Source organism: Pseudophryne corroboree, chromosome 7 (genome assembly GCF_028390025.1).
Source record: "Pseudophryne corroboree isolate aPseCor3 chromosome 7, aPseCor3.hap2, whole genome shotgun sequence".
In the NCBI taxonomy this organism is placed as follows: Eukaryota; Metazoa; Chordata; class Amphibia; order Anura; family Myobatrachidae; genus Pseudophryne; species Pseudophryne corroboree.
In genome coordinates this window covers 136,658,011-136,682,808 of record NC_086450.1, presented here as the reverse complement: position 1 = coordinate 136,682,808, position 24,798 = coordinate 136,658,011, and the positions used below count along the sequence as shown (strand labels likewise).

The following is a 24,798-nucleotide window of genomic DNA, read 5'->3' as shown; positions in this document are numbered from 1 at the left end:
CTGTTGTCACTACCCAGCATCGCCCACTAGCTTCATCCCTCTACACCCATATAACGTAGTTCTGATGATCAGTTAGTAGGTTTTAGTCTTAACTAGCCACAGATCACTATGTAGGACCGCCATTCTCAGGGAAACTTCAGCCTAAAGATCTATCAGAGGTCAGATAGAACTTATGAAACATGTATATGATGTTAATACTGATCTGGTTACATCTTCTGTCATAGTTGTGACACCATTGGGACCATTATTTCAGCATTGGTATGTGGCAAGCCAGATTCCGCTTTCCATGTGCACCTACAGTAACTACAATAGAGACCTAGTAGAAGTTTAAATAGACTACAAACCATTATTTTGATTTTGCTTATTACAGATATTTGGATTTTATTAGCAATTAAGAAGAATCTTGCTTAAGCAAGTATTTTCCAGTTTTCTCAGTCAATAGCTGAAGAATTCTATTGATAAACTTAATTAGGAATTAAAGACTCCTGCTAGCTGGCGCACTACTAAACCCGCCTGTCGTCTAGACTTCATGAAAGTATTTACTATATGTTGTCTGATAGCTTTCATGGTTTGCCTTTTCATAATTGTACAGACTTGTAGATCTGTATGTGTGCGTAATGATATATATACATCGTAATCCATCTCCAACTGTAAATTACACGGTTGAGTCACATTATTATGACCACCACCTACATTTGACATAAGCAGCTAATAGCCCAGACCTGGGCAAAGTACGGCCCACGGCCACATACGGCCCTTTGGCAATCCCTGTCTGGCCCGTGTAGGCTCTCCGCCCACAGGCTCCCTGCACCATGGATGCTCAGGTCCTCCAGGACGCGCTGTGAATCACAGTCCTGTGTGTGCCTCAGCCAATACTGAAATGCTATTGGCTGAGGCGCACACAGGACGAGTGATTCACAGCGCATCCTGCAGGACACAATCGTTCCCCATTGCCCGCCTCCCCTGTCAGTCACCGCCAGCATGTTCCCAAGGCGCCTCCTGATACGTCCGCCGTCCTTCCTTGCATGACAGCGCGCCGCTAAGTCAGCACCATGCTGCGTGACAACTTCACACAGCAAGATCACTGTCCGGGGCCGGCACGTACTGTATGTAACAGGTTCGATTGTCTCTTAATTTTCTCCTATAAATACCCAGCGCTGGATCTGGTGCACTTAAGACCTTCTTAATTAGGTTGGCGTCTTCCCCTTATTCCCGTATCCACCGTCAGGTAATGTGTGCAACTCAATTAAAACGAAGGGGTGTGCACCACAGTGCATAAATCCACAAATTTATTAGGACAACCACATACAATTAAGTATAGAATCACGTACTAACAGTGGCGGTATAAACCACCGCAAGTAACATCAGCATCATTGGTTCGGCCCTCCGACACAGTTCAGATTTTTCATGTGGCCCCCTATAGAAATGAATTGCCCACCCCAGGCATAGCCCATGAAGTACATCATGTGTCGTGCGCTGGCTTGGCGGGCATATGAGGTGTGCAATAGGCTGTCTGCACTTATATCACTGGTTGCTGTCATAGGTAAAAGCGGCATTTTATCTGAATTTCAAAAAGGGATTATTGGTTTTTGGGCCAAGGGTGGCTGTATTTCTGAAACAGCACAGTTTGTGAACTGTTCACTGTTGTGGTGAAGGTTTATTGTGACTGGACAAATGGCGAATAACCAACGTGGAAACTGCACCATATGCCATTGATGTGAGAGGTAAACGGCAGCTACAAAGGTGCATGGAGGCCGATCAACAAGCTACAGTGGAGCAGCTCACCGTCAAAATGAACCAGGGGGTTACCAGTCCTGTGTCTAAAATTACAGTTTAGCCCATCTAGCTGCTGTCCGTGCTGCACACGGCGGTTACTCTGGCTGTTAGCTGGTTGTCATAATAATGTTACTCGACCGTGTATAAGAACATTAGATGTCTTTCAAAGATATCCATGATTACGCATGGTCTAAAAATTGCAGGCTGGTGCTCTCACGTAGGACACACACATTTTAGGGGACTACTGTAGTCCTTAAAATCTGCATCTGGCGGCAACAGCAGTGGAGCTGGCTGCAGTACATGCTCTGCTCTCCATAAAGGAAAAGTGTTTCATTAGCTAGGGATGCAGCCCCTCCAGTGTACATGCACTGCTCTCTGACCTCATAGAGGAAAGGGTCTCATTAGCTGGGGATGCAGCCCCTCCAGTGTACATGCATTGCTCTCTGACCTCATAGAGGAAAGGGTCTCATTAGCTGGGGATGCAGCCCCTCCAGTGTACATGCTCTGCTCTCCATAAAGGAAAAGTGTTTCATTAGCTAGGGATGCAGCCCCTCCAGTGTACATGCACTGCTCTCTGACCTCATAGAGGAAAGGGTCTCATTAGCTGGGGATGCAGCCCCTCCAGTGTACATGCACTGCTCTCTGAGCTCATAAAGGAAAAGGGTCTCATTAGCTGGGGATGCAGCACCTCCAGTGTACATGCACTGCTCTCTGAGCTCATAGAGGAAAGGGTCTCATTAGTTGGGGATGCAGTCCCTCCAGTGTACATGCACTGCTCTCTGAGCTCATAGAGGAAAAGGGTCTCATTAGTTGGGGATGCAGCCCCTCCAGTGTACATGCACTGCTCTCTGTGCTCATAAAGGTAAGGGTCTCATTAGCTGGGGATGCAGCCCCTCCAGTGTACATGCACTGCTCTCTGAGCTCATAAAGGAAAAGGGTCTCATTAGCTGGGGATGCAGCACCTCCAGTGTACATGCACTGCTCTCTGAGCTCATAAAGGAAAGGGTCTCATTAGCTGGGGATGCAGCCCCTCCTGTGTACATGCACTGCTCTCTGAGCTCATAGAGGAAAGGGTCTCATTAGCAGGGGATGCAGCCCCTCCAGTGTACATGCACTGCTCTCTGACCTCATAGAGGAAAGGGTCTCATTAGCTGGGGATGCAGTTCCTCCAGTGTACATGCACTGCTCTCTGAGCTCATAGAGGAAAGGGTCTCATTAGCTGGGGATGCAGTCCCTCCAGTGTACATGCACTGCTCTCTGAGCTCATAGAGGAAAAGGGTCTCATTAGTTGGGGATGCAGCCCCTCCAGTGTACATGCACTGCTCTCTGAGCTCATAAAGGAAAAGGGTCTCATTAGCTGGGGATGCAGCCCCTCCAGTGTACATGCACTGCTCTCTGAGCTCATAAAGGAAGGGGTCTCATTAGCAGGGGATGCAGCCCCTCCAGTGTACATGCACTGCTCTCTGAGCTCATAAAGGAAAAGGGTCTCATTAGCTGGGGATGCAGCCCCTCCAGTGTACATGCACTGCTCTCTGAGCTCATAAAGGAAGGGGTCTCATTAGCAGGGGATGCAGCCCCTCCAGTGTACATGCACTGCTCTCTGTGCTCATAAAGGAAAGGGTCTCATTAGCTGGGGATGCAGCCCCTCCAGTGTACATGCACTGCTCTCTGTGCTCATAAAGGAAGTGGTCTCATTAGCTGGGGATGCAGCACCTCCAGTGTACATGCACTGCTCTCTGAGCTCATAAAGGAAGGGGTCTCATTAGCAGGGGATGCAGCCCCTCAAGTGTACATGCACTGCTCTCTGAGCTCATAAAGGAAGGGGTCTCATTAGCAGGGGATGCAGCCCCTCAAGTGTACATGCACTGCTCTCTGAGCTCATAAAGGAAAAGGGTCTCATTAGCTGGGGATGCAGCCCCTCCAGTGCACATGCACTGCTCTCTGAGCTCATAAAGGAAAAGGGTCTCATTAGCTGGGAATGCAGCCCCTCCAGTGTACATGCACTGCTCTCTGAGCTCATAAAGGAAAGGGTCTCATTAGCTGGGGATGCAGCCCCTCCAGTGTACATGCACTGCACTCTGTGCTCATAAAGGAAAGGGTCTTATTAGCTGGGGATGCAGCCCCTCCAGTGTACATGCACTGCTCTCTGAGCTCATAAAGGAAAAGGGTCTCATTAGCTGGGAATGCAGCCACTCCAGTGTACATGCACTGCTCTCTGTGCTCATAAAGGAAAGGGTCTCATTAGCTGGGGATGCAGCCCCTCCAGTGTACATGCACTGCTCCCTGTGCTCATAAAGGAAAGGGTCTCATTAGCAGGGGATGCAGCCCCTCCAGTGTACATGCACTGCTCTCTGAGCTCATAAAGGAAAAGGGTCTCATTAGCTGGGAATGCAGCCCCTCCAGTGTACATGCACTGCTCTCTGTGCTCATAAAGGAAAGGGTCTCATTAGCTGGGGATGCAGCCCCTCCAGTGTACATGCACTGCTCCCTGTGCTCATAAAGGAAAGGGTCTCATTAGCAGGGGATGCAGCCCCTCCAGTGTACATGCACTGCTCTCTGAGCTCATAGAGGAAAGGATCTCATTAGTTGGGGATGCAGCCCCTCCAGTGTACATGCACTGCTCTCTGAGCTCATAGAGGAAAGGATCTCATTAGTTGGGGATGCAGCCCCTCCAGTGTACATGCACTGCTCTCTGAGCTCATAAAGGAAAAGGGTCTCATTAGTTGGGGATGCAGCACCTCCAGTGTACATGCACTGCTCTCTGAGCTCATAAAGGAAGGGGTCTCATTAGCAGGGGATGCAGCCCCTCAAGTGTACATGCATTGCTCTCTGAGCTCATAAAGGAAAAGGGTCTCAGTTGGGGATGCAGCCCCTCCAGTGTACATGCACTGCTCTCTGAGCTCATAGACGTAAGGGTCTCATTAGCTGGGGATGCAGCCCCTCCAGTGTACATGCACTGCTCTCTGAGCTCATAGAGGATAGGGTCTCATTAGCTGGGGATGCAGCCCCTCCAGTGTACATGCACTGCTCTCTGACCTCATAGAGGAAAGGGTCTCATTAGCTGGGGATGCAGCCCCTCCAGTGTACATGCACTGCTCTCTGAGCTCATAGAGGAAAGGGTCTCATTAGCTGGGGATGCAGCACCTCCAGTGTACATGCACTGCTCTCTGAGCTCATAGAGGAAGTGGTCTCATTAGCTGGGGATGCAGCACCTCCAGTGTACATGCACTGCTCTCTGTGCTCATAAAGGAAGTGGTCTCATTAGCTGGGGATGCAGCCCCTCCAGTTTACTGTTCACATTTGTAAAATAATAAAGGTAGACCAGCTAATATGCGTCGCTCTTTCCAATCATAAACATTGTACACATTGTTATATAAAGGAGCTTTTAATAATCTATATGGACAAGTTTGAAAAACTATGACAAGTGACTTAAAAGTGGGGCAACAGGGTATTTTCTTCCCTACTCACAGTAGGGTTCCTGTCAGTAATTATTTTAAGTACATTTCAGGGAAGTTTTAAGATGGCAGTTAACAGTGAAAATAGGGTTACAGTTAGGTAAATAACTTGCATACAATGTGTAACATCCTGAGCCTGTCATAATATATATACATTTCATTTACATCTATGAAAGCCTAATGCCTTTTTGTTTGTGTTTACTTGCTTTTGTATTTCTTTAACTTGTATTTCTGTTAATAAACCATATTTCATTGGTTTTATGGAAGTTACCTCATCGGTAACTCGTGTGTGCGTGTAGCGCTTTCACAAATTGAAGTGCCCCTGTGGCAACTGATCGTTTCAAACCCAGGTGCCCTCAGACCGCTGTTATGAAAGTGCTGAACTGAAGCATTTTCCTCACTTTTTCAAATGCAATTCTCCAGACAAATCAAACTATACACATCTCGGAATTGTCTTAACCTTTTTCAGAGATACTCAACTAGTGTCATGTTTTATTTATTCAGTTGACTGTAAATTGGGCAATTACCTGTTGCAAGGTAATGTAGAAATGTTTTCCCTATCATAATAACTGTAGTTATATGGATAGAACTTCCTCGTCCTGTGGCTCTGAGATGTAAAACTATGATGGGTGAGAAACTCACAGTGATTATGATTGCAGCAGAATACATACTGCTGTGGTAACGTATTTATCACCTGGAATGGTAGAAGCCAGTGCCACGTAATGACCAGCCTGGTCACTGGGGATCAGTGCCACGTGAATGAAAACTTTGTCGCCCAGTAGAGGCACATTCATCCAGCCTCATCCTATATGTTAATGCAGGAGTTGCCCATGGTCTTTATTTAAACTTTATAAAAAGCAATTATGCACAATTTATTTTTGATAGTGGTATAAGTTAGTGTATGCACACTGATGTGTTCTGGAGTAGATGTGTAAGTAGGAGCGTGCTGTTAGGTAGTGTATGAAGTGCTCCAGCTTTGCCACCGCTAAACAGCTTCCAATAGACTATCCAACATTAAGGGACTAATTCAGAGGTGGATGTAAATGAAGTCACGACTGCATAGTTTAATACAGTGCAAATGCAGATTTATTCTAATGTCACAACTGCTGAGATTTCTCTGCTGGCTGCTTCTCTAATCTGCCGATTTGCGCAAAATGTTGCACCATAGAACGTCAGAGCAGCCCTATGGTTGCTCAGGATGTCTGTATGAACATAGTCACCGGTGCAACTGTGAAAAAAGGGCAGTCGCTGGCCACAACCTCCCTGGTGTCGCCTAAAAACATCCTCTGACATACCAAGTCTCTGCCTCCAAAATTGCACCGCGTTTCCCGGTAGTGATCATCTCAATGCTTGCGCAGTACGGCTCAGACGCATGCGCAGCAGCCAGAAAATCGGACAACTGCAAAAAAATTGTCATAACATTCACCTCTGAATCTAAATGTGAGATAAATATCAGTCTAATTTTGCATTTAATTTTTTAAAATTTATAGCTATCAGAAGTTGAATCCATGACACCGGGGTTGGTGCTAGGGAGTGCAGCGCCCCCCTGCAAACTATATGAATTTGTACCCTCATACAAATGGAAGAGGCAGTAGGTGACAGGCGGTGGGATACACTGGGGGAGAGGCAGTGGGTGATGCTGGGGGAGAGGCAGTGAGTCACAGGCGGCGGGGGGTGGCATTGGGTGGTGCCTGGGAGAGGCAGTGGACGATGGGTGATGCTTGGAGAGATGCAGTGGGTAACACTTGGGGGAGGGCCTGTGGGTGATGCTTGGGAGAGGTAAAGGGTTGATAGCAGTTGAGGTAGTACTGTGGGTAGTAGTTGCCTCTTTCCTCCTGCTGGGAGCCCTTGGCCGCCAGCCAGGTTACCAGAACAGTCTTATCTAGCACACACATTATAGGGAGCACCTATCAGCACTCCGGCATGCTAGGACCACCACAGCAGCTCACCACCCATTATAGGGGACATCTGTGAGCACTCCTGCATGCCAGACAATGTAGGGGACAACTATGAGCACCCCAGCATGACAACAGATTATAGGGAGGACACTTGAAAACCACAGTAGGTCAGCACACATTATAGGGTGTCCATATGATCACCCCAATGTGTCAACAAACAACATTTTTAGTGGGGGCACCTGTAAACACCAGCATGGCTACGCTTTTTTAAGGGGGGTGCACACATGACCTCTGGTCCCAGCATGTCAACACCTTGTTTGTTTGTAGCCCCCACCCATTCCCAAGCATGCAAGTACTTTTTGGGGTGCATATAAAGTCAAGGTGAAGGGCAGTACCAAGCATGGCAAGCCGGCTCCTCTCGGTGTGCCTGCTGCCAGCCGGGGCCATGACTACTCGTCCATCTTATTGTTGTTCTCCACCCTGTCCTAGACAGCCACAGAGACCACCCTGGCCGCTCCTAGCTGCCTCTCACCTGCTGAAGAACTCTTATCATTAACCGGGTCAAATCGTACAGCAGCTGGCAGACACAGTAGATTGGAGCTACTCTGCTCTCTTGCCTGTACATCACTCGCACTGCAATGCGTTAAGCAGGGGAGTGTGCATGGCATGTCCAGGTGAGACCTGCCGGTTAATCGCGGTCCTGAAAGCCGGACCGCGCCGCTGGCGTGGACACTAATGCACAGGGACCCCACTATATCCACCAGGGCAAGGGAGCACAGGTCAGATTTACTAAAACCGTTTCATATAGGCTCCACAGTACCTGGTGGTGAGGACCAGCGTAAGGGATAAGGTGCTGACCTGTAGCCCCTCCCCCAGCTCCGGGCACCATCTACTGCTAGTGTTCCCGCCATGAAGCTGCATTTCACTCTCCCTCACTCCCTGACAGAGATTTTGGCGCCATCTTCACTTCTAGCTGTGCTGATCTCCGGGACTGTATGGCTCTGTCTCCTCTGTAAAGCCGCCTGTCTCATCAGTGCTGTGCATTTACAGGCACTTAAGTATTCTACATGTAATTTTAGACAGTGTTAGTTAAGAACAAGTGTACTGCTATCCATCCAGTAACTACCGTGCATTGTTATATCTATACTCAAACATATTTATATGTAGTTTTACTAGTCCAGTGCAGTTTTATTGTTTATATGTAATAACTTCTGCATTGTACATGTGACTGAGTATGCCTGTAGCTGTTGTCTGGATTTCATTCTCCTGTATCACACACATTGCTATCACTATATTCTCTACCCTGAGGGGTTAGGTGCGTCAGGGTCCCATATATATATAGGTTGAGAATCCCTTATCCAAAATTCAAAATCTCACATTTTCTCTAACGTCCTATAGGATGCTGGGACTCCGTAAGGACCATGGGGAATAGACGGGCTCCGCAGGAGACATGGGCACTTTAAGAAAGAACTGAACTCTGGTTGTGCACTGGCTCCTCCCTCTATGCCCCTCCTCCAGACCTCCGTTTTAGACTGTGCCTAGAGGAGAATGGGTGCACTGCAGGGAGCTCTCCTGAGTTTCCTGCTTAGAAAGCATTTTTGTTAGGATTTTTTCTCTTTTTCAGGGAGCACTGCTGGCAACAGGCTCCCTGCATCCAGGGACTGAGGAGAGAGGAGCAGACCTACTTAAATGATAGGCTCTACTACCTCGGCTACTGGACACCATTAGCTCCAGAGGGAGTGAACACAGGTTCGTCCTGGGCGTTCACCCCAGAGCCGCGCCGCCGTTCTCACAGAGCCAGAAGAAACGAAGACAGAAGACGTCTCAGGCGGCAGAAGCCTTCGGTGCTTCACTGAGGTAACGCACAGCACTGCAGCTGTGCGTCATTGCTCCCATACACCTCACATACTCCGGTCACTGTAAGGGTGCAGGGCGCAGGGGGGGCGCCCTGGGCAGCAATAAAACACCTCTCCTATGGCAAAAGTCTATATGCATGTACAGGTGGACACTGTACATGTATATAAAAGAGCCCCCGCCATATTTTAGTAAGTTTGAGCGGGACAGAAGCCCGCCGCCGAGGGGGCGGGGGCTTCTCCCTCAGCACTCACCAGCGCCATTTTCTCTCCACAGCACCGCTGAGAGGAAGCTCCCCGGACTCTCCCCTGCTTTACACACGGTGAGAGAGGGTTTTAAAGTAGAGGGGGGGCACATATTTGGCGATTATACATTACAGCAGCGCTACTGGGTAAACATTCTGTGTTTTTTCCTGGGTCATATAGCGCTGGGGTGTTTGCTGGCATACTCTCTCTGTCTCTCCAAAGGGCCTAGGGGGGAACCTGTCTTCAGATAAGAGATTCCCTGTGTGTGTGGAGTGTGTCGGTACATGTGTGTCGACATGTCTGCGGTAAAAGGCTCTCCTAAGGAAGAGATGGAGCAAATGTGTGTGTGTGTGGTGTCTCCGTCGACACCTGATTGGATATATGAAATTAAGTGCTAAGATGAATTTATTACACAAAAGATTAGAGAACAGAGAGGGAATCTACCCATGTCTGTCCCTATGTCACAGAGACCTTCAGAGTCTCACAAAGCTCACTATCCAAAATAATAGACACTGATATCGACACGGAGTCTGACTCCAGTGTCGACTACGATAATGCAAAGTACAGCCAAGACTGGCAGAAAAGTATTCAATATATGATTGTTGTAATAAAAGATGTTTTGCATATCACTGATGACTCATCTGTCCCTGACACAAGGGTACACATGTTTAAGGGGAAGAAAGCTGAGGTAAATTTCCCTCCTCTTATGAGGAAAAAGAGCGGGAATCTCCAGACAAGAAGCTGCAGCTTCCCAAAAAGAATTCTCAGGGAGTATCCTTTCCCTAATGGGGCCAGGATACGATGGGAATCTTCCCCTAGGGTGTACAAGGCATTGACACGTTTACCCAAAAAGGTAGCGCTGACTTAACAGCTATCCTCAGGGATCCTGCAGATAGCATGCAGTAAAAGTACTTTGAAGTCCATTTACACACATTCTGGTACACTACTCAGACCGGCGATTGTGTCGGCATGGGTTTATAGCGCTGTAGCAGCATAGACAGATACCTTATCAGCGGAGAGTGAAACTCTAGATAAGGATGCCATGTTATTGTCCCTAGTATATACAGGTTGAGTATCCCTTATCCAAAATGCCTGGGACCAGAGGTATTTTGGATATCGGATTTTTCCGTATTTTGGAATAATTGCATACCATAATGAGATATCATGGTGATGGGACCTAAATCTAAGCACAGAATGCATTTATGTTTCATATACACCTTATACACACAGCCTGAAGGTCATTTTAGCCAATATTTTTTATAACTTTGTACATTAAACAAAGTGTGTCTACATTCACACAATTCATTTATGTTTCACATACACCTTATACACACAGCCTGAAGGTCATTTAATACAATATTTTGAATAACTTTGTGTACTAAACAAAGTTTGTGTACATTGAGTCATCAAAAAACAAAGGTTTCACTATCTCACTCTCACACAAAAAAGTACGTATTTCGGAATATTCCGTATTTCGGAATATTTGGATATGGGATACTCGACCTGTATATAGATATATATATATATATATATATATACTGGAAAAAAATGCTGCGGCACTCAGGGTCTTATAAAGCAATCGTTTGAGAGCTTTGGTATAATCCCCATGGTCCTTACGGAGTCCCAGCATCCTCTAGGACAGAGGTTCTCAAACTCGGTCCTCGGGGGCACACACAGTGCATGTTTTGCAGGTAACCCAGCAGGTGCACAGGTGTATTAATTACTCACTGACACATTTTAAAGGGTCCACAGGTGGAGCTAATTATTTCACTTGCGATTCTGTGAGGAGACCTGCAAAACATACACTGTGTGTGCCCCCGAGGACCGAGTTTGAGAACCTCTGCTCTAGGACGCTAGAGAAAATAAGATTTTAAACCTACCGGTAAATCTTTTTCTCGTAGTCCGTAGAGGATGCTGGGCGCCCGTCCCAAGTGCGGACTACTTCTGCAAGACTTGTATATAGTTATTGCTTACATAAGGGTTATGTTGTAGTTTCATCGGTTTGGCCGAGACTATATTGTTTGTTCATACTGTTAACTGGGTAAGTTTATCACAAGTTATACGGTGTGATTGGTGTGGCTGGTATGAATCTTGCCCTTAGATTATCAAAATCCTTTCCTCGTAGTGTCCATCTCCTCTGGGCACAGTTTCTCTAACTGAGGTCTGGAGGAGGGGCATAGAGGGAGGAGCCAGTGCACACCCAGAGTTCTTTCTTAAAGTGCCCATGTCTCCTGCGGAGCCAGTCTATTCCCCATGGTCCTTACGGAGTCCCAGCATCCTCTACGGACTACGAGAAAAAGATTTACCGGTAGGTTTAAAATCTTATTTTTGGGTCCCCTGCTGAGATAATGACATAAATATTATATATATTATTTATAAATATATATTTAAAGATAATATATATAATACATATGTCATTATCTCAGTAGGGGACCCAAAAATGTGTGATTTTGAATTTTGGATAAAGTATACACAAACCTGTATAGTGCTACACAGAATATACTATTTGGTATTTTTACTGTGTGTCAGTCACCTCATACCGCTTAAATCCCCTGTTTGTGTCCTGTATTTACTGTCACATAACATAGGGGGTTATTTGCAGGTATTGTGTTAGTCTGGCTATATTTTACGGTTACGCTCTAAGGCTACATTCCTTATAATGTCTGCCACACAGGGCGGGAAATCCGCGGACGCTTCTGCATCCTGCAGTACTGGCACCACGGATTTACCTGATGGGGAAGTTTTAGCTGCTGGTTCAGGTGCTGAGTGCTATACAAGTCAACCTGCAACACCTGTGGCCAATCAGGACCCACCTTGGGCAGCGTTCTCAAGTATGCTGAATACACTTGTGACACTTTTACGCCCCCTGTGGAACCTGCTGTGCCATTATAGCCACATATTGTCCCTGTAGTTAATCCGCCCTGGGCGTATACTCTGTCTACCCAATTACAACAATTAAATCAATCTTTGGATAGACTAAAGTCTACCCGGCGCCCCTCTGGGTCCAAGGGGTCATCTAAGCAGGCCATTTCTTCCTCACAATCCACTAATATTTTGGATAATTCTTCCGATGAGGATGGGGAATATACTGATCCGTCAGACACTGATACAGTTGCTTCTGATGAGGAATCTACAACCCATGTTGATGTTTCTGACCTAGTGGAGGCTATTAAGCTGATTCTCCAAATAGATGATGACATTGAGCCTACTACTGCGTCTAAGAAACCTGATAAGTTCAAACCTCAGAAGGTTGCTAAAGTAGTCTACCACATTCCGACCATTTAATTGACATACGTCAGGAATCCTGGTCGTCTCCAAGAAAGAAAATTTCCCTGTCTAAAAAGATGCTAGCTCGTTATCCTATCCCTGCGGAGTTGAGTAACAAGTGGGAAACTCCACCCCGCGGTGGACTCTCATGTCGCCCGTCTTGTGTCTTCTACTCTGCCTGTCACCACTTTAACCTCACTGAAGAAACCGACGGATAAGCGTGTGGAGGGATGCCTGAAGTCTATTTACTCTTACTGGTGCGGCACATAGACCCACTATGGCAGCCCCCTGGGCTGCGAAAGGAATTGAAGTATGGGTTCAGGCAATTGAGGATGAGCTGCCTCAGGATTTTTCTGACACTGCCAGACAATATTTGTCTTATATTACCATAGCCTCCCACTATATTCAGGAGGTGGCCTCTGATGCAGGTGTAGCCAAGGCGTCTACTACGTCTATCCTGGCTCGCTGAATTCTGTGGTTGAGGTCCTGGAAGGTGGACATGGACTCCAAAAAGACCTTGGAGGTGCTCCCTTTTAAGGGAGACATCCTATTTGGGGAGAATCTGAACAAGATTGTGACTGACTTGGCGACTGCGTTTCTCCCAAGTGCTAATTTTTCTGTTCTGAAGGCTGAGTACCACTTTTCGTTCCTTTCGACCTCCAGGGAAAGCAAAGGGTCAGGTGTATCCATGACAGGCTCGTGCTTCCAAAACCACCAAGTCCAAATCTAAACAATCCTGGGCCGCCCGTTAGCCTGCTTCCAAACAAGACAAGCCTGCTTATGACGGGGCGGGCCTCCCCCTGGGGGACCCCAGGGTGGGAGGCAGACTTCTGCGTTGACACTAGCCCTGCCTCTGGTACAGAACAGGCCTGTTCACGTAAAATCAGACATCGCCGCCACGGTGGCGTACATAATTCATCAAGGCGGCACTCGACGCCGCATGGCAATGCTGGAAGTATCAAAAATCCTCCACTGGGCGGAACGCCGTCTGCCAGCAATATCGGCAGTGTTCATTCCCAGAGTCCTCAACTGGGAAGTGGATTTCCTCAGTCGTCAGGACGTACATGACGGAGAGTTGAGTCTTCATCCGGAAGTCTTGCAACTCCTAGTGGACAAGTGGGGCTTACCAGATGTAGACTGATGACGTCTCGACACAATCACAAGGTTCCGGTCTTCGGATCAAGGACAAGGGATCCTCAAGCAGCGTTCATGGACGCACTGGCAATTCCATGGAACTTTCGGCTGCCATACGTGTTCCATCCAGTGTCACTCCTGCCCAGGGTACTACGGAAGTTCAAGCAAGAAAGAGGAGTGCTACTTCTAGTCGCTCCAGCGTGGCACAGATGGTACTGGTTCTCAGACCTGCAGGGTCTATCGACAGAGCGTCCTCTTCTACTTCCTCAACGCCCAGACCTCCTCGTTCAGGGCCCTTGTGTCTATCCAGACCTGGCCAGACTGGCTTTGGCGGCGTGGCTCTTGAAGCTTCACTCCTGAGGGCCAAAGGATTCTCTGAGGCGGTTATTCAAACTATGTTGAAGTCCCGCAAACCGGCTTCTGCACGGATTTATTACAGGGTCTGGAACTCTTACTACACATGGTGTGCTGCTAAGAATTAGGATGCCTATTCGTTCAGAACTTCTAGGCTTTTGGCTTTTCTGCAGCAAGGCCTAGATTTAGGCCTTCGTCTGGCCTCCCTCAAGGTTCATATATCTGCCTTGTCGGTGTGGTTTTAGAGGAAAATTACATCTATTCTTGACGTTTATACTTTCACTCAGGGTGTTATATGGATTCAGCCTCCCTATGTCCCTCCTGTGGCTCCATGGGATCTGTCTGTTGTCTTAAATACCCTGCAAGAGTCTCCATTTGAACCTCTTGAGTCTGTGGATCGTTAATGTCTTACACTTAAGGTCGTGTCTTTACTGGCTGTTGCATCTGCTAGGAGGGTGTCGGACTTAGGCGCTTTGTCCTGTCGTCCACCCTTTTTGATTTTTCACCGTGACCGGGCAGTTCTTCGAACTTACCCTAGTTATTTACGTAAGGTGGTATCATCTTTTCATCGTAACCAAGAGATTGTGGTTCCGGCCTTTATCTCTTCTGGTCTGTCCTCCAAAGAGCAGTCTTTGGATGTGGTACGGGCTTTCTGTATTTACGTAGAGAGGACTGCCTCCCTCAGGAGGTCAGATACCCTTTTTGTACTTTTTGGTTTTCACAAACGTGGCTGGCCTACAAATAAGCAAACCTTTGCCAGATGGATTAGAATGGTGATTGCACAAGCCTATGCGCTCCCAGCTCCTGCTACTATCAAAGCCCATTCTACTCGGTCTGCTGGACCTTCTTGGGCAGCCTGCCGAGGTGCGTCCGCTGAACAGTGCAAGGCGGCTACGTGGTCCTCAGTGAACACGTTCACCAGGTTCTATGCCTTTGATACTTTCGCCTCCCAGGATGCTTCCTTTGGACACCAGGTTCTTGTGCCCGCTATGGTGCGTCCCTTCCTATGAGGAACTGCTTTAGGACATCTCCGATGTATTCCCTGTGGAATCCCAGTGTACCCTGCTGCAGAAAAGGAGATTTATGGTAGACTAACCATGGTTAAATCTCTCTGCGAGGTACACTGGATTCCACAGGGCGTTCTTAGGTTTGTATGGCATAACTTCTTTAGGTTTGTATGGCATTAGCCACTAGTCCCTTCTCCTGTTGTGAGAATGTGGTTCTATGTTACTAACATCTACCATCTTTTACCTGCTACTGCATTGGACTGATTAACAAAACTGAGCTCCAGTGCCTGGAGGCGGGGTTATAGAAGAGGCGGAGCAATGCATCCTGGGTACAGTCAAAGCTTTAGCTTGTTGGTGCCTCGGATCAAGATCCAACTCTACACCCCGATGTATTCCCTGTGGAAAGAGATTTAACCATGGTAAGTGTACCACAAATCTCCCTTTTTTTTCTTTTTCTTTTACTGTTAAAGCAATGATGGAGAGATTTATCAAAGCATGGAAAGAGATAACGTACTAACCATGGTATAGTGAGTATCTTCATGTTCACCCAGTTCATTGTTTGATGAATTGGGAGGTCGCATTGAATTTGCTGCATGTCTATTGGGACAATTCCATGGTGGTACATGCATCATGTAATGACACATTTTGCAGCGTGTATGGCGGTGCGATGTATCATTACAGCGTGCTGTCAGGTGTGTACCCAGGTTAACTCTGCCTGGTAACAGAATTCTGACTTATTTTACCTCCAGTAGTTAAGCTTAAAATATAATATTCAAGAGAGCATTAAGTTCCTTGGTGTAAAATGTGAATCCTAGAAAGATAAGTGACCTTTTCCTTGTATATCTTCATCTGCAAAAAGAGCTTCAGCGTGACTAATGTTATCTGTAGTTATTAATCATGCACAATTGTGTCCGTGTCAGCATGTTTTAGTATGTTACACATTACTAACACTTGGCTGAGATCAGTCATCACTGAGCACAGGCCATTGTATGTGTGCAGAACTAATATTCCTGAGAATGCAATTTACAGTATTCCTATAGTAGGAACCGGTAACATCACTGAGAGATAACCAGTATGCCTGAGAATGCAGCCAATACATATACTAGGAACCGGTAACCTCACTGAGACCTAACCTGTGTTCCAGAGAATGCAGCCTATTTCTGTAACACACAAGCCGCAACCAGGCGCTGATATAACTAGTTTCAATTAATATATTACTAATTGTTAATTTCCAAGCTGCAAAAAGAGATACTGACTTGTGGTCTTCAAGTCAGAATAATTAGCACAGGTGACCCCTGTACTAATTCCCAAAGCAATTCTAACAATTAACTCTTTGCGCTATATGATATGGTATGGCTGATGTTCAAATAACCAAACAATAAATTCCATATATTTCATATGTTTTAATACACATAAAAAACTAGACCGGTCTAAGATATCTTAACAATATAAGAACATATACTATTAAAAATAACACAAGGAGGTGGAACCAAGCTGATCTGTGCACAGTTCTCAAACGGACAAATGATTAACTGTGTTTCAGTCCGTATGTATTATACGGACTGAAAACACAGTTAATCATTTGTCCGTTTGAGAACTGTGCACAGATCAGCTTGGTTCCACCTCCTTGTGTTATTTTTAATAGTATTTGATAATACTGAGTTTATCAATGTTCTTATATTGTTAAGATATCTTAGACCGGTCTAGTTTTTTATGAGTATTAAAACATATGAAATATATGGAATTTATTGTTTGGTTATTTGAACATCAGCCATACCATATCATATAGCGCAAAGGGTTAATTGTTAGAATAGCTTATTTCTGTAGTAAGAACCCGTAACATCACTGAGACCTAACCTGTGTTCCAGAGAATGCAGCCTATTTATATTCTAGGAACCAGTAACATCACTGAAATATAACTGGTGTTACTGAAAATGCAGCATATTCATGTAGTAGGAACCGGTAACATCACTGAGATATAACCTGTGTTCCTGAGAATGCAGCCTATTCCTACGGTAGGAACTGGTAACATCACTGAAATATAACCTGTGTTACTGAAAATGCAGCATATTCATATAGTAGGAACCGGTAACATCACTGAGATATGTTGTCTATTCCTGAGAATGGAGTCTATTCATATAGTAACAACCAGTAACATCACTGGGACATAACCGGTGTTCCTGAGAATGGAGCCTATTCATATAGTAACAACCAGTAACATCACTGGGACATAACCGGTGTTCCTGGGAATGGAGCCTATTCATATAGTAACAACCAGTAACATCACTGGGACATAACCGGTGTTCCTGAGAATGGAGCCTATTCATATAGAAACAACCAGTAACATCACTGGGACATAACCGGTGTTCCTGAGAATGCAGCCGGTTCATACACTAGGAACCAGTGAGACCACAGATGTGTAACTAGTATTCCGGAGAAGGTCACCTAACCATTTACTAGATATGAGTGACATCACTGGGGAATGCCTCAGCGATGTGTCACTGGAAAAGTAAGTAGGCTACATTCTTATGAATATTGCTCCAGCTAAGATAATAGATGCCTCTAGTGTTTGTAGGCGATAAGCACAATTTGCTTGTCGTTGACGTTGCCCAAGCTCCTTATGTTGCAAAACAAGTACTTTTTGTTTCTTTATTCCGCCTTTATATCTACACAACCTTGCCACTTAGGAATAGTTTCTAATATTTGCCTTTTTCCCCCCTTACTTTCAGGACTAAGAAGCTCTTATGCTAGTCAGCATAGTCAGCTAGGCCAGGACATGCGCTCAGCTGTATCCCCCGACCTGCAGATCACACCTATATATGAGGGGCGAACCTATTACAGTCCAGTGTACCGCAATGCAAATCATGGAACCATTGAGTTGCGGCAAGGTTCACAGACTGCAATTTACCGCACTGGGTCAGGTGGGTATTTGGCCATCATATACTTTTCTTAAGACACTTGTTATACTGCTGTCAAGTGTAAAAAAACAAAAAACCTATCCATCCGAAGTCTTTATGACGGCAACAGTCAAGGCGCCGTGTAACATTAGTAGAAACATCAGCCTATGAGGATTTATATATATATATATATATATATATATATATATATGTGTGTGTACGGTATTGAGTTTAATATGACACCCTCACCCAGAGGTCAGATTCCTGGCTTGTTTTTAATTTATTACCATCAAAACCCACTATGTGTACATAGTATAAATTTGAAGAGGATAGACTAATTTTTAGTTATGTTGGTTTATTTATTTGTGCAGATGAGTGAAATGTATACGTATATGTTGCCCACCAGGCATTTCCAGAGGTATATATTTGTCCCCCAAACCTGTTGTGCGACAGTATATTAAATCATACCAGATGAAGAGAATTGCTCTGAAATAAGGATCCTAATCTTGTATTATTAATGATAATACTGGCAATGCCAATAATGGGCAGGCCATGCAGTACTGTATACAGTGTAATGCATAGTGGCACATTGCCATATCATCATACCACAAAGTTGTAAGCACAGCGTGTGGCATTTACCTAATGATCTTTTATTTAGAAGGTGCCACAAAGTATCTGCAGCGCCGTGCCCTGGTGTTACAGCGTTACAAGTACAAAACACCATGCTGCCCATAGTGCATGTATACAAGTACAAAACATTCTAACACAGCTTGGGTAGTACAAGCGTCAGGGGCACTGGTGACCTATCTCACTGTTGCTGGGAGGAGCGGAAAGTATCTTCAGGCTCCATAGGTTGAAACTGTTTCTGCTTTTAAATCACTTTCCTATATTTGAATAGTGATTTTGTGAGCGAGTAGCTTAGGCAGAGCTTGGGGCAGTGCAAATCACCACCACTTTGATGTGTTCACTACACATGGTTTTAGTGAATTCTCATTGAATAGACAAAAAAAAATAAGGTTAGTGTAGCTCTAAAAACAAGTGCAAGATTCTAGTTTTGGTATATGTTTGGGGGCAGCGAGTACATGCAAGTTTGATGCAACCACGGATTAATTAATCAATTCTGACTGGATTTGTTTTGGGCTCTATAAAGCTGTAGGTCTGTAGCATATGACAGTGATGGAAGCTCAGGAGTCTGCAGCAGGATGATGAATGTGCTATATACATGAGATGTGACCATGTAACACTGCACAGAAGTAATTTGTACTGGACCTTTTGTATCAAACAATTACCACGCGGCCTGTAAATCAACCGACACTGATTAAATGAGAGCTCTGTGGTAAATGATTTAAGCTAATGGTTTGATGGACATGAAAACAATACAGTGTTGACAAGACTCCCTGTTGTATATAAAACTCTTACAGGTCTGCAGTACAAAACTTTCAGTGAACTTGAATGTTTTCCAGAGCCGTATTGCTAGGACAGAGGAATGTACGTTTGCTTTAGCAATATAAAGATAGATATTCTTTAGTCAGGAGAATAATCTTGATACAGATTTGAAACGCACTTTAAAGGGACAGTATCATAAAAAAGGCTTATGCTATTAAATATAGGGCGGTGCTTGTTATCAGTTACAACATTTGCATTGTGTCAGTATTACTCTGTAATCTTGGTGAAATCCTCTATACAGTATGTACATGATCAGATATGCCTCACTTTGAGGCTCATTCTGAATGGGACATTAGCTGTAAAATGTGGCTCTGTGCACCAAGCATGCGCACCATATCACTGTATGCTTTTTATGCCTTGCCAAACAAGACTATTCACTACTCTTGTGTGAAGGAGGCCAGTACAAGGGTGGGAGCTGGGGTGTGTAGACATGAACAAAGTACAGGAAGGGTGTGTTCACTTACAGCATTCAACAGCAGCATATGCAGTTACTGACTGATGACAGAGACAACGGGTTCACTATGGTATGCCGGCGGTCGGGCTCCCGGTGCGCCGGGATCCCGTCAGTCGGCATACTGAAGACCACCCGGGACAACAGACAGTGACAAATCAGTGGCTGCATTAATATAAATCCATCCAAATGATGCTAATCTAGTGATATCACTTCTGTGACTTTAGTACCAACGGACCACTCATTTCACTGTAATCCTTACGATTAGGTCACAGCAGCGATATCACTAGATTAGCATAATATGGGGGATTTACAGTGATATTAGTGGTCTGTTAGTATTAATACAGCATGTTTCCCAGTCAGCTTCTAAAGGAAGACGAATTACATTATTATTATTTTTATTACTGTATGGTAAAGTTTTTAAACAAAAAACACCTCCCTGTTGTATTCAAACCTCATGTTCTCGTATTGCCTGCAGAGTTTAGGAAGCTCATTTTGTCAGGCATGCCAAGTTGGCTGAATTTGCTGTTTAACTCCTTTCCACATGGGTAGCAATTTAAAATGTTATTTCTTCACTTTTCCAGTTAGCTGCAAATCGCGTCCAACTTGACATAAGCTTCTTTATGAATCTGTGGACAGTGAACAGTAGTTGTTTTACGGATGCTGCAATGTCAGATCCATGTTGTAATGTGTGTATGGCCAGCATTAGTGATACCAAGCAGTGGAGGAACTCCTGCCATCTCGGAACATAGTAATGCAGTTAGTGGGCCTGGTCTTGTCCCAGTGCATGCTGGTACTTCAAGTCCTGCACTAGAGGTTTACACTCCTGCATTCCAGAGATCTGTTGTTTCCTCCCTATCCAGGTTCCTCATGGTTGCTTTGTGTGTCTGATATCCCTGCTGCAACCAATAGGGATAGTGCCCTGTCTGTAGACCTGGCATGAGGAATTCATTATAGCTCATTTTATACTTTTTATGATATATTCCCTTCGTCTGACGCCTTCTATATTCATACCCTGTAGTTATGACCCAAACTCTCAAACCAGGGTCTCATGTACTTACTCAACCTTCTTTATTAATCTGAATATATACAGTCCTGAGGTTCCTAATAAGCGAGAAGTCACTTTTAGTTTTTACAACATACTAAAAATCGTGGCATAAAAACGCCTTTTGCGGAACATCTCAACGTTAATAATGTGCAGAGTTATAGTTAAGTTACTGAGATCTGACATGATCATTAAAAAAATAAAGGTTTGTCTTCTCTTCTGTGCGCTGATCCCTGACCGCCTCCTCTGCCCATACTTTATAAATGGCTCATTTTGGCAACCCAGTCCATTTTATAACATGTTAGAGGCAGCCCTCCCATTAGCCTAAGTGACCTTATGCAAATAATCTTCCCTATTAAACATCCATTAGGTGTGATGGCGTGTACATGTACGCCTGTCAGTGGAAGCTCTAGTCTTATGTGCTGTGACAGTACAATGGAAAGGGTTTATATATTGCTGTCATATAGGCCTCCCAGGTTCAAGTGTCACTTAGCAGTTGCCTGTAGTGGGTCATTAGACACATTGACGTATGATGTTCTTGACCCATGAGGGTTAAAACGACTTATCAAGTACATTGCCCCAGCTCACATTTATAATAGCAATATTGGGCCGTATGTTTCCTGTAGCTTTTAATTTTTAGGCAGGTTTGCATTTTATTGTGTACTTTGTTTGATTTTAGAAGACATTTAGGGGTACATTCAATTAGGGTCGGATCCATTCCGACAAGCATTTGTTGGAATGGATCCTACAACCCCTATTCAATCTCATCTCAATCCGGCTTTTAAAAAGTCGAATTGAGATGAGAGACCCAGAGGAGGAGAGGGTGAGGGAGCCGCGGGGAGACCAGCAGGGACAGCCGCCGGCAGACGGAGGAGATCAGCGCTAACAGCAGCGCTGCAGGAGGATGTCACTTAGCCGCCAGACCTCACGGCAGTGTCCAACCGACTCCAGCAAGCGTGACCTCACTTGCTGGAACCGGGTGGATGCTGCCGTGAGCAGCGCGGCTCTGAGATATCCTGCTGCAGCGCTGTGCTGTAGCGCTTCTCTCCCCTGTATGCCCTGCGGCTGTCCCCCCTCCTCCTCTGGGTCCCACATCTCAGTCCGACATTTTTTTATGTCGGACTGATATGGTCGGAAACGGGGCCAAATCCTGTTGAATTCTGGCCCCGTTTCACTCAAAAGTACGTGAATCGGCAGCTATAACGCCGATTCGCGTACTGTTCGACAAGTCGATTTCCACGACTTGTCGAATAAAAACTGATGGGACTGAATAGGTCAAATCACTATTCGACCTAATTGAATATAACACTTAATGTTTTGCTGTGGGATAAAGAGAAGGGGTATTTAGCTTCTATTTCAGCTGTACCTTACTGGAGGTTCTAAGGGTGGCCATATAGTGGTGAACATGAATTAGGTTTTTGTTAATAGCATAGGGCAGGGGTAGGCATACTGTGGCATGTCAGCTGCTGTGGAACTAAACATCCCAGCATGCCATAAGACTGAAACAGTGGCAGGGGCATGCTGGAACTTGTAGTTCCTCAGCAGCTGGCGTGCCACTGGTTACCCGCACCTGGTATAGATTAATATGCCAGGAATAGTTAAGCAGGCCGCACAAATGGGCTGATGCTATTCAACCTGAGCATTAAGCAACCATTTTAAGCCAAATTTTACTAAATGCTGCCATTCTGTACTAGGCAATGGCTTGTCCTGTCTGCTTGTAAATGACATGTGGGCCTACTGGTATGGTCAGGTCGCATCAGGATAGCCGATGAGCTGATCCGACTGAGTTTAATTATACAGTCTTTGCACATATCCTTCATTTAGGAGAGACACAGGTGGAGGTATTGAGACAGTCGCTTTATAAGGACAGCAGTCACTCGGCTTGTGGCAAGCCTTAGCTTTTTGGTGAGCAGGAGTGGGTGGTGGGTCTTTCACCTGCTTCCCTTGGGTCTGCTAGCCCTTCTATGTGAGATGATTTTGAGTATCAGAGGGCTGAAAATGTTTTTTGTCCCTTCATATTTTTAACCCCATCAAAAAGACAAACCTTTTCCATGTTTCAAAGGCACTCCTGTGGCTTAGGTGAAAATAATGGTAATACAGGATCTGATAAATTGTGAGCAAGTGATGGGAGCAATGAGGCCCCCAACTTGCAGGACATGGAAGACCGAGGTAAAATCAGCACTTGTCATTCCCAATGTTCCTTAATAACACTTCATCCTGTACAATTACTAAGAGCAACAAATGCTGTGTCCGTCTGCATGCAACAACCTAACTTATACATTAGCCTGCTGATCCCTGCTCTGTAATGTATTACAGTATACCTGGAGACCCTGCATTCCTCCAGCTGTTATCCCATCATACACTGTCAGCTGTAGACTTGGTATAGAGCTATCATTTCCATCATCCATGTCTAACACTGAGCATTGTGTAATTGTAGTTTGTATGTTTTGGATAATTGGGGCTACATTCATCATAACATTCACAGCGGGCATCTTTTTTGCGAAGTTCCGGTATGATCCTATTGTTTTATTTTGCTAGGGTCGAGTAATCTTCAAAGGACCTTGAGTCAACGTAACACACTTGCATACCAAAGAAATAATTATGCTCTCAACACTGCAGCTACCTATGCAGAGCCATACAGATCAATGCCGTACCGGGTGTCGGAGAGCGGTTACAGCAGGATGCCACAAGCAGGCCCGGTGGATGATGGAACAACCAGGTCACCATCAATTGACAGCATACAGAAGGACCCCAGGCAAGTAGCGGCAGTTAGGTTTCCCCCTGATCTATGTTAATGCCTTTATTTCTAGGATTTTAAAAATGTTGTAGCTTGATGCGTAAGTAAAGGCGATCTGTAAATGCTGCATGTCGCTTTATAAAACTGAAACATTCTGTGTTTCATTTATTATCTAGTGACCCATCAGTCAGACAGTTCTGAGACTCAAGAATATAAAGGTGTCAGTTACTCCTGTTACTTTGTGATTTTATCATATGATGTGGTCGCCAAACATGTCGTCTTATTAATACTGTGGAGAGCTCTGTAATTAGGAGGAGATGGTATGATGCAGTCTGGGGGAAAACAGGGGTCACATTTAAAGATTTAGGCATGGCGTACATAAAATCGTTTGTTTTGCCTTCGCGACGCTTACTCGTTGTCCAGTTTGTAGTCTTAAGGGGGGTACTCACGGAGAGATCCATGCTTACAATCTAAGCATTCTGACTAGATTGCTTAGATTTTAAGCACAGATCACTCGTGTGTACCCCCCTCAGCGATAGCGATGCGCGGCCCCGCACATCGCTATCGCCAGTGCTAGATTGGCCTGCATGCAGGCCAATCTAGCATGTCGCTGATTTTACCCGCTGCGTGAAATCCGCGATCCCCCGTCCTCCCCTGCGCGATGTGTGCTGAGCGGCGGGAGAGATGTGTGCTGAGCGGTTCGCTCAGCACACATCTCTCCCGTTTATATGGGCCTTTATATGCTGCTAAGCCCTGCTACTTTCCAGTTAGCCAATCTAGGACCCTAATAATGGTGTATTTAGTATAGTAATAGGATGAATGTGGTAAGACTAGAAAACAAACATGGTAGAAAATACATAAACAATATGAAAACATCACAAAATCAAACAAATTCATGTATTTTAGAGTGTATGTGAAACTCGGTAAGCACATGACAGGATCAAGCTTCAGAAAGGAAGGCAAATGTTCCCGAAGACGTTTGTTTCTGTAATGATAGCAAATAAGTCTTTATGTTCCACCAGTGATGCGGTCACTGGGGAGACGTGAAAACACATGCAATTTCTGATCACAGTAATATATGTCCAGCTGGAGATTGTGCTCCAGAATGCATTTTGCATTCTAGTGGATGCCTAGAGTTAAGCGATTTTGAGCTGAGAGCAGGTCACTTTTGGTGTGTTGAGCTGCTTTCAGCTCAAAGCCGCCCATTGTGTATGGACAAGCGGTGAGCACTG

General features: G+C 45.3%; 1 protein-coding gene across 5 annotated transcripts in view; it reads left to right on the top strand.

Moving 5' to 3' along the window:
• PKP4 (plakophilin 4) overlaps positions 1-24,798 on the top strand; it is a 667,418-nt gene that overhangs the window by 410,397 nt on the left and 232,223 nt on the right. For 3 of the 5 annotated variants that reach the window (XM_063933691.1, XM_063933687.1, XM_063933688.1), the window contains 2 exons: positions 17,720-17,911; positions 23,368-23,584. In XM_063933691.1, coding sequence (XP_063789761.1) covers positions 17,720-17,911; positions 23,368-23,584 — 409 coding nt within the window. The remainder of the gene's footprint in view (positions 1-17,719; positions 17,912-23,367; positions 23,585-24,798) is intronic. The other 2 variants (XM_063933689.1, XM_063933690.1) reach the window with 2 other exon arrangements.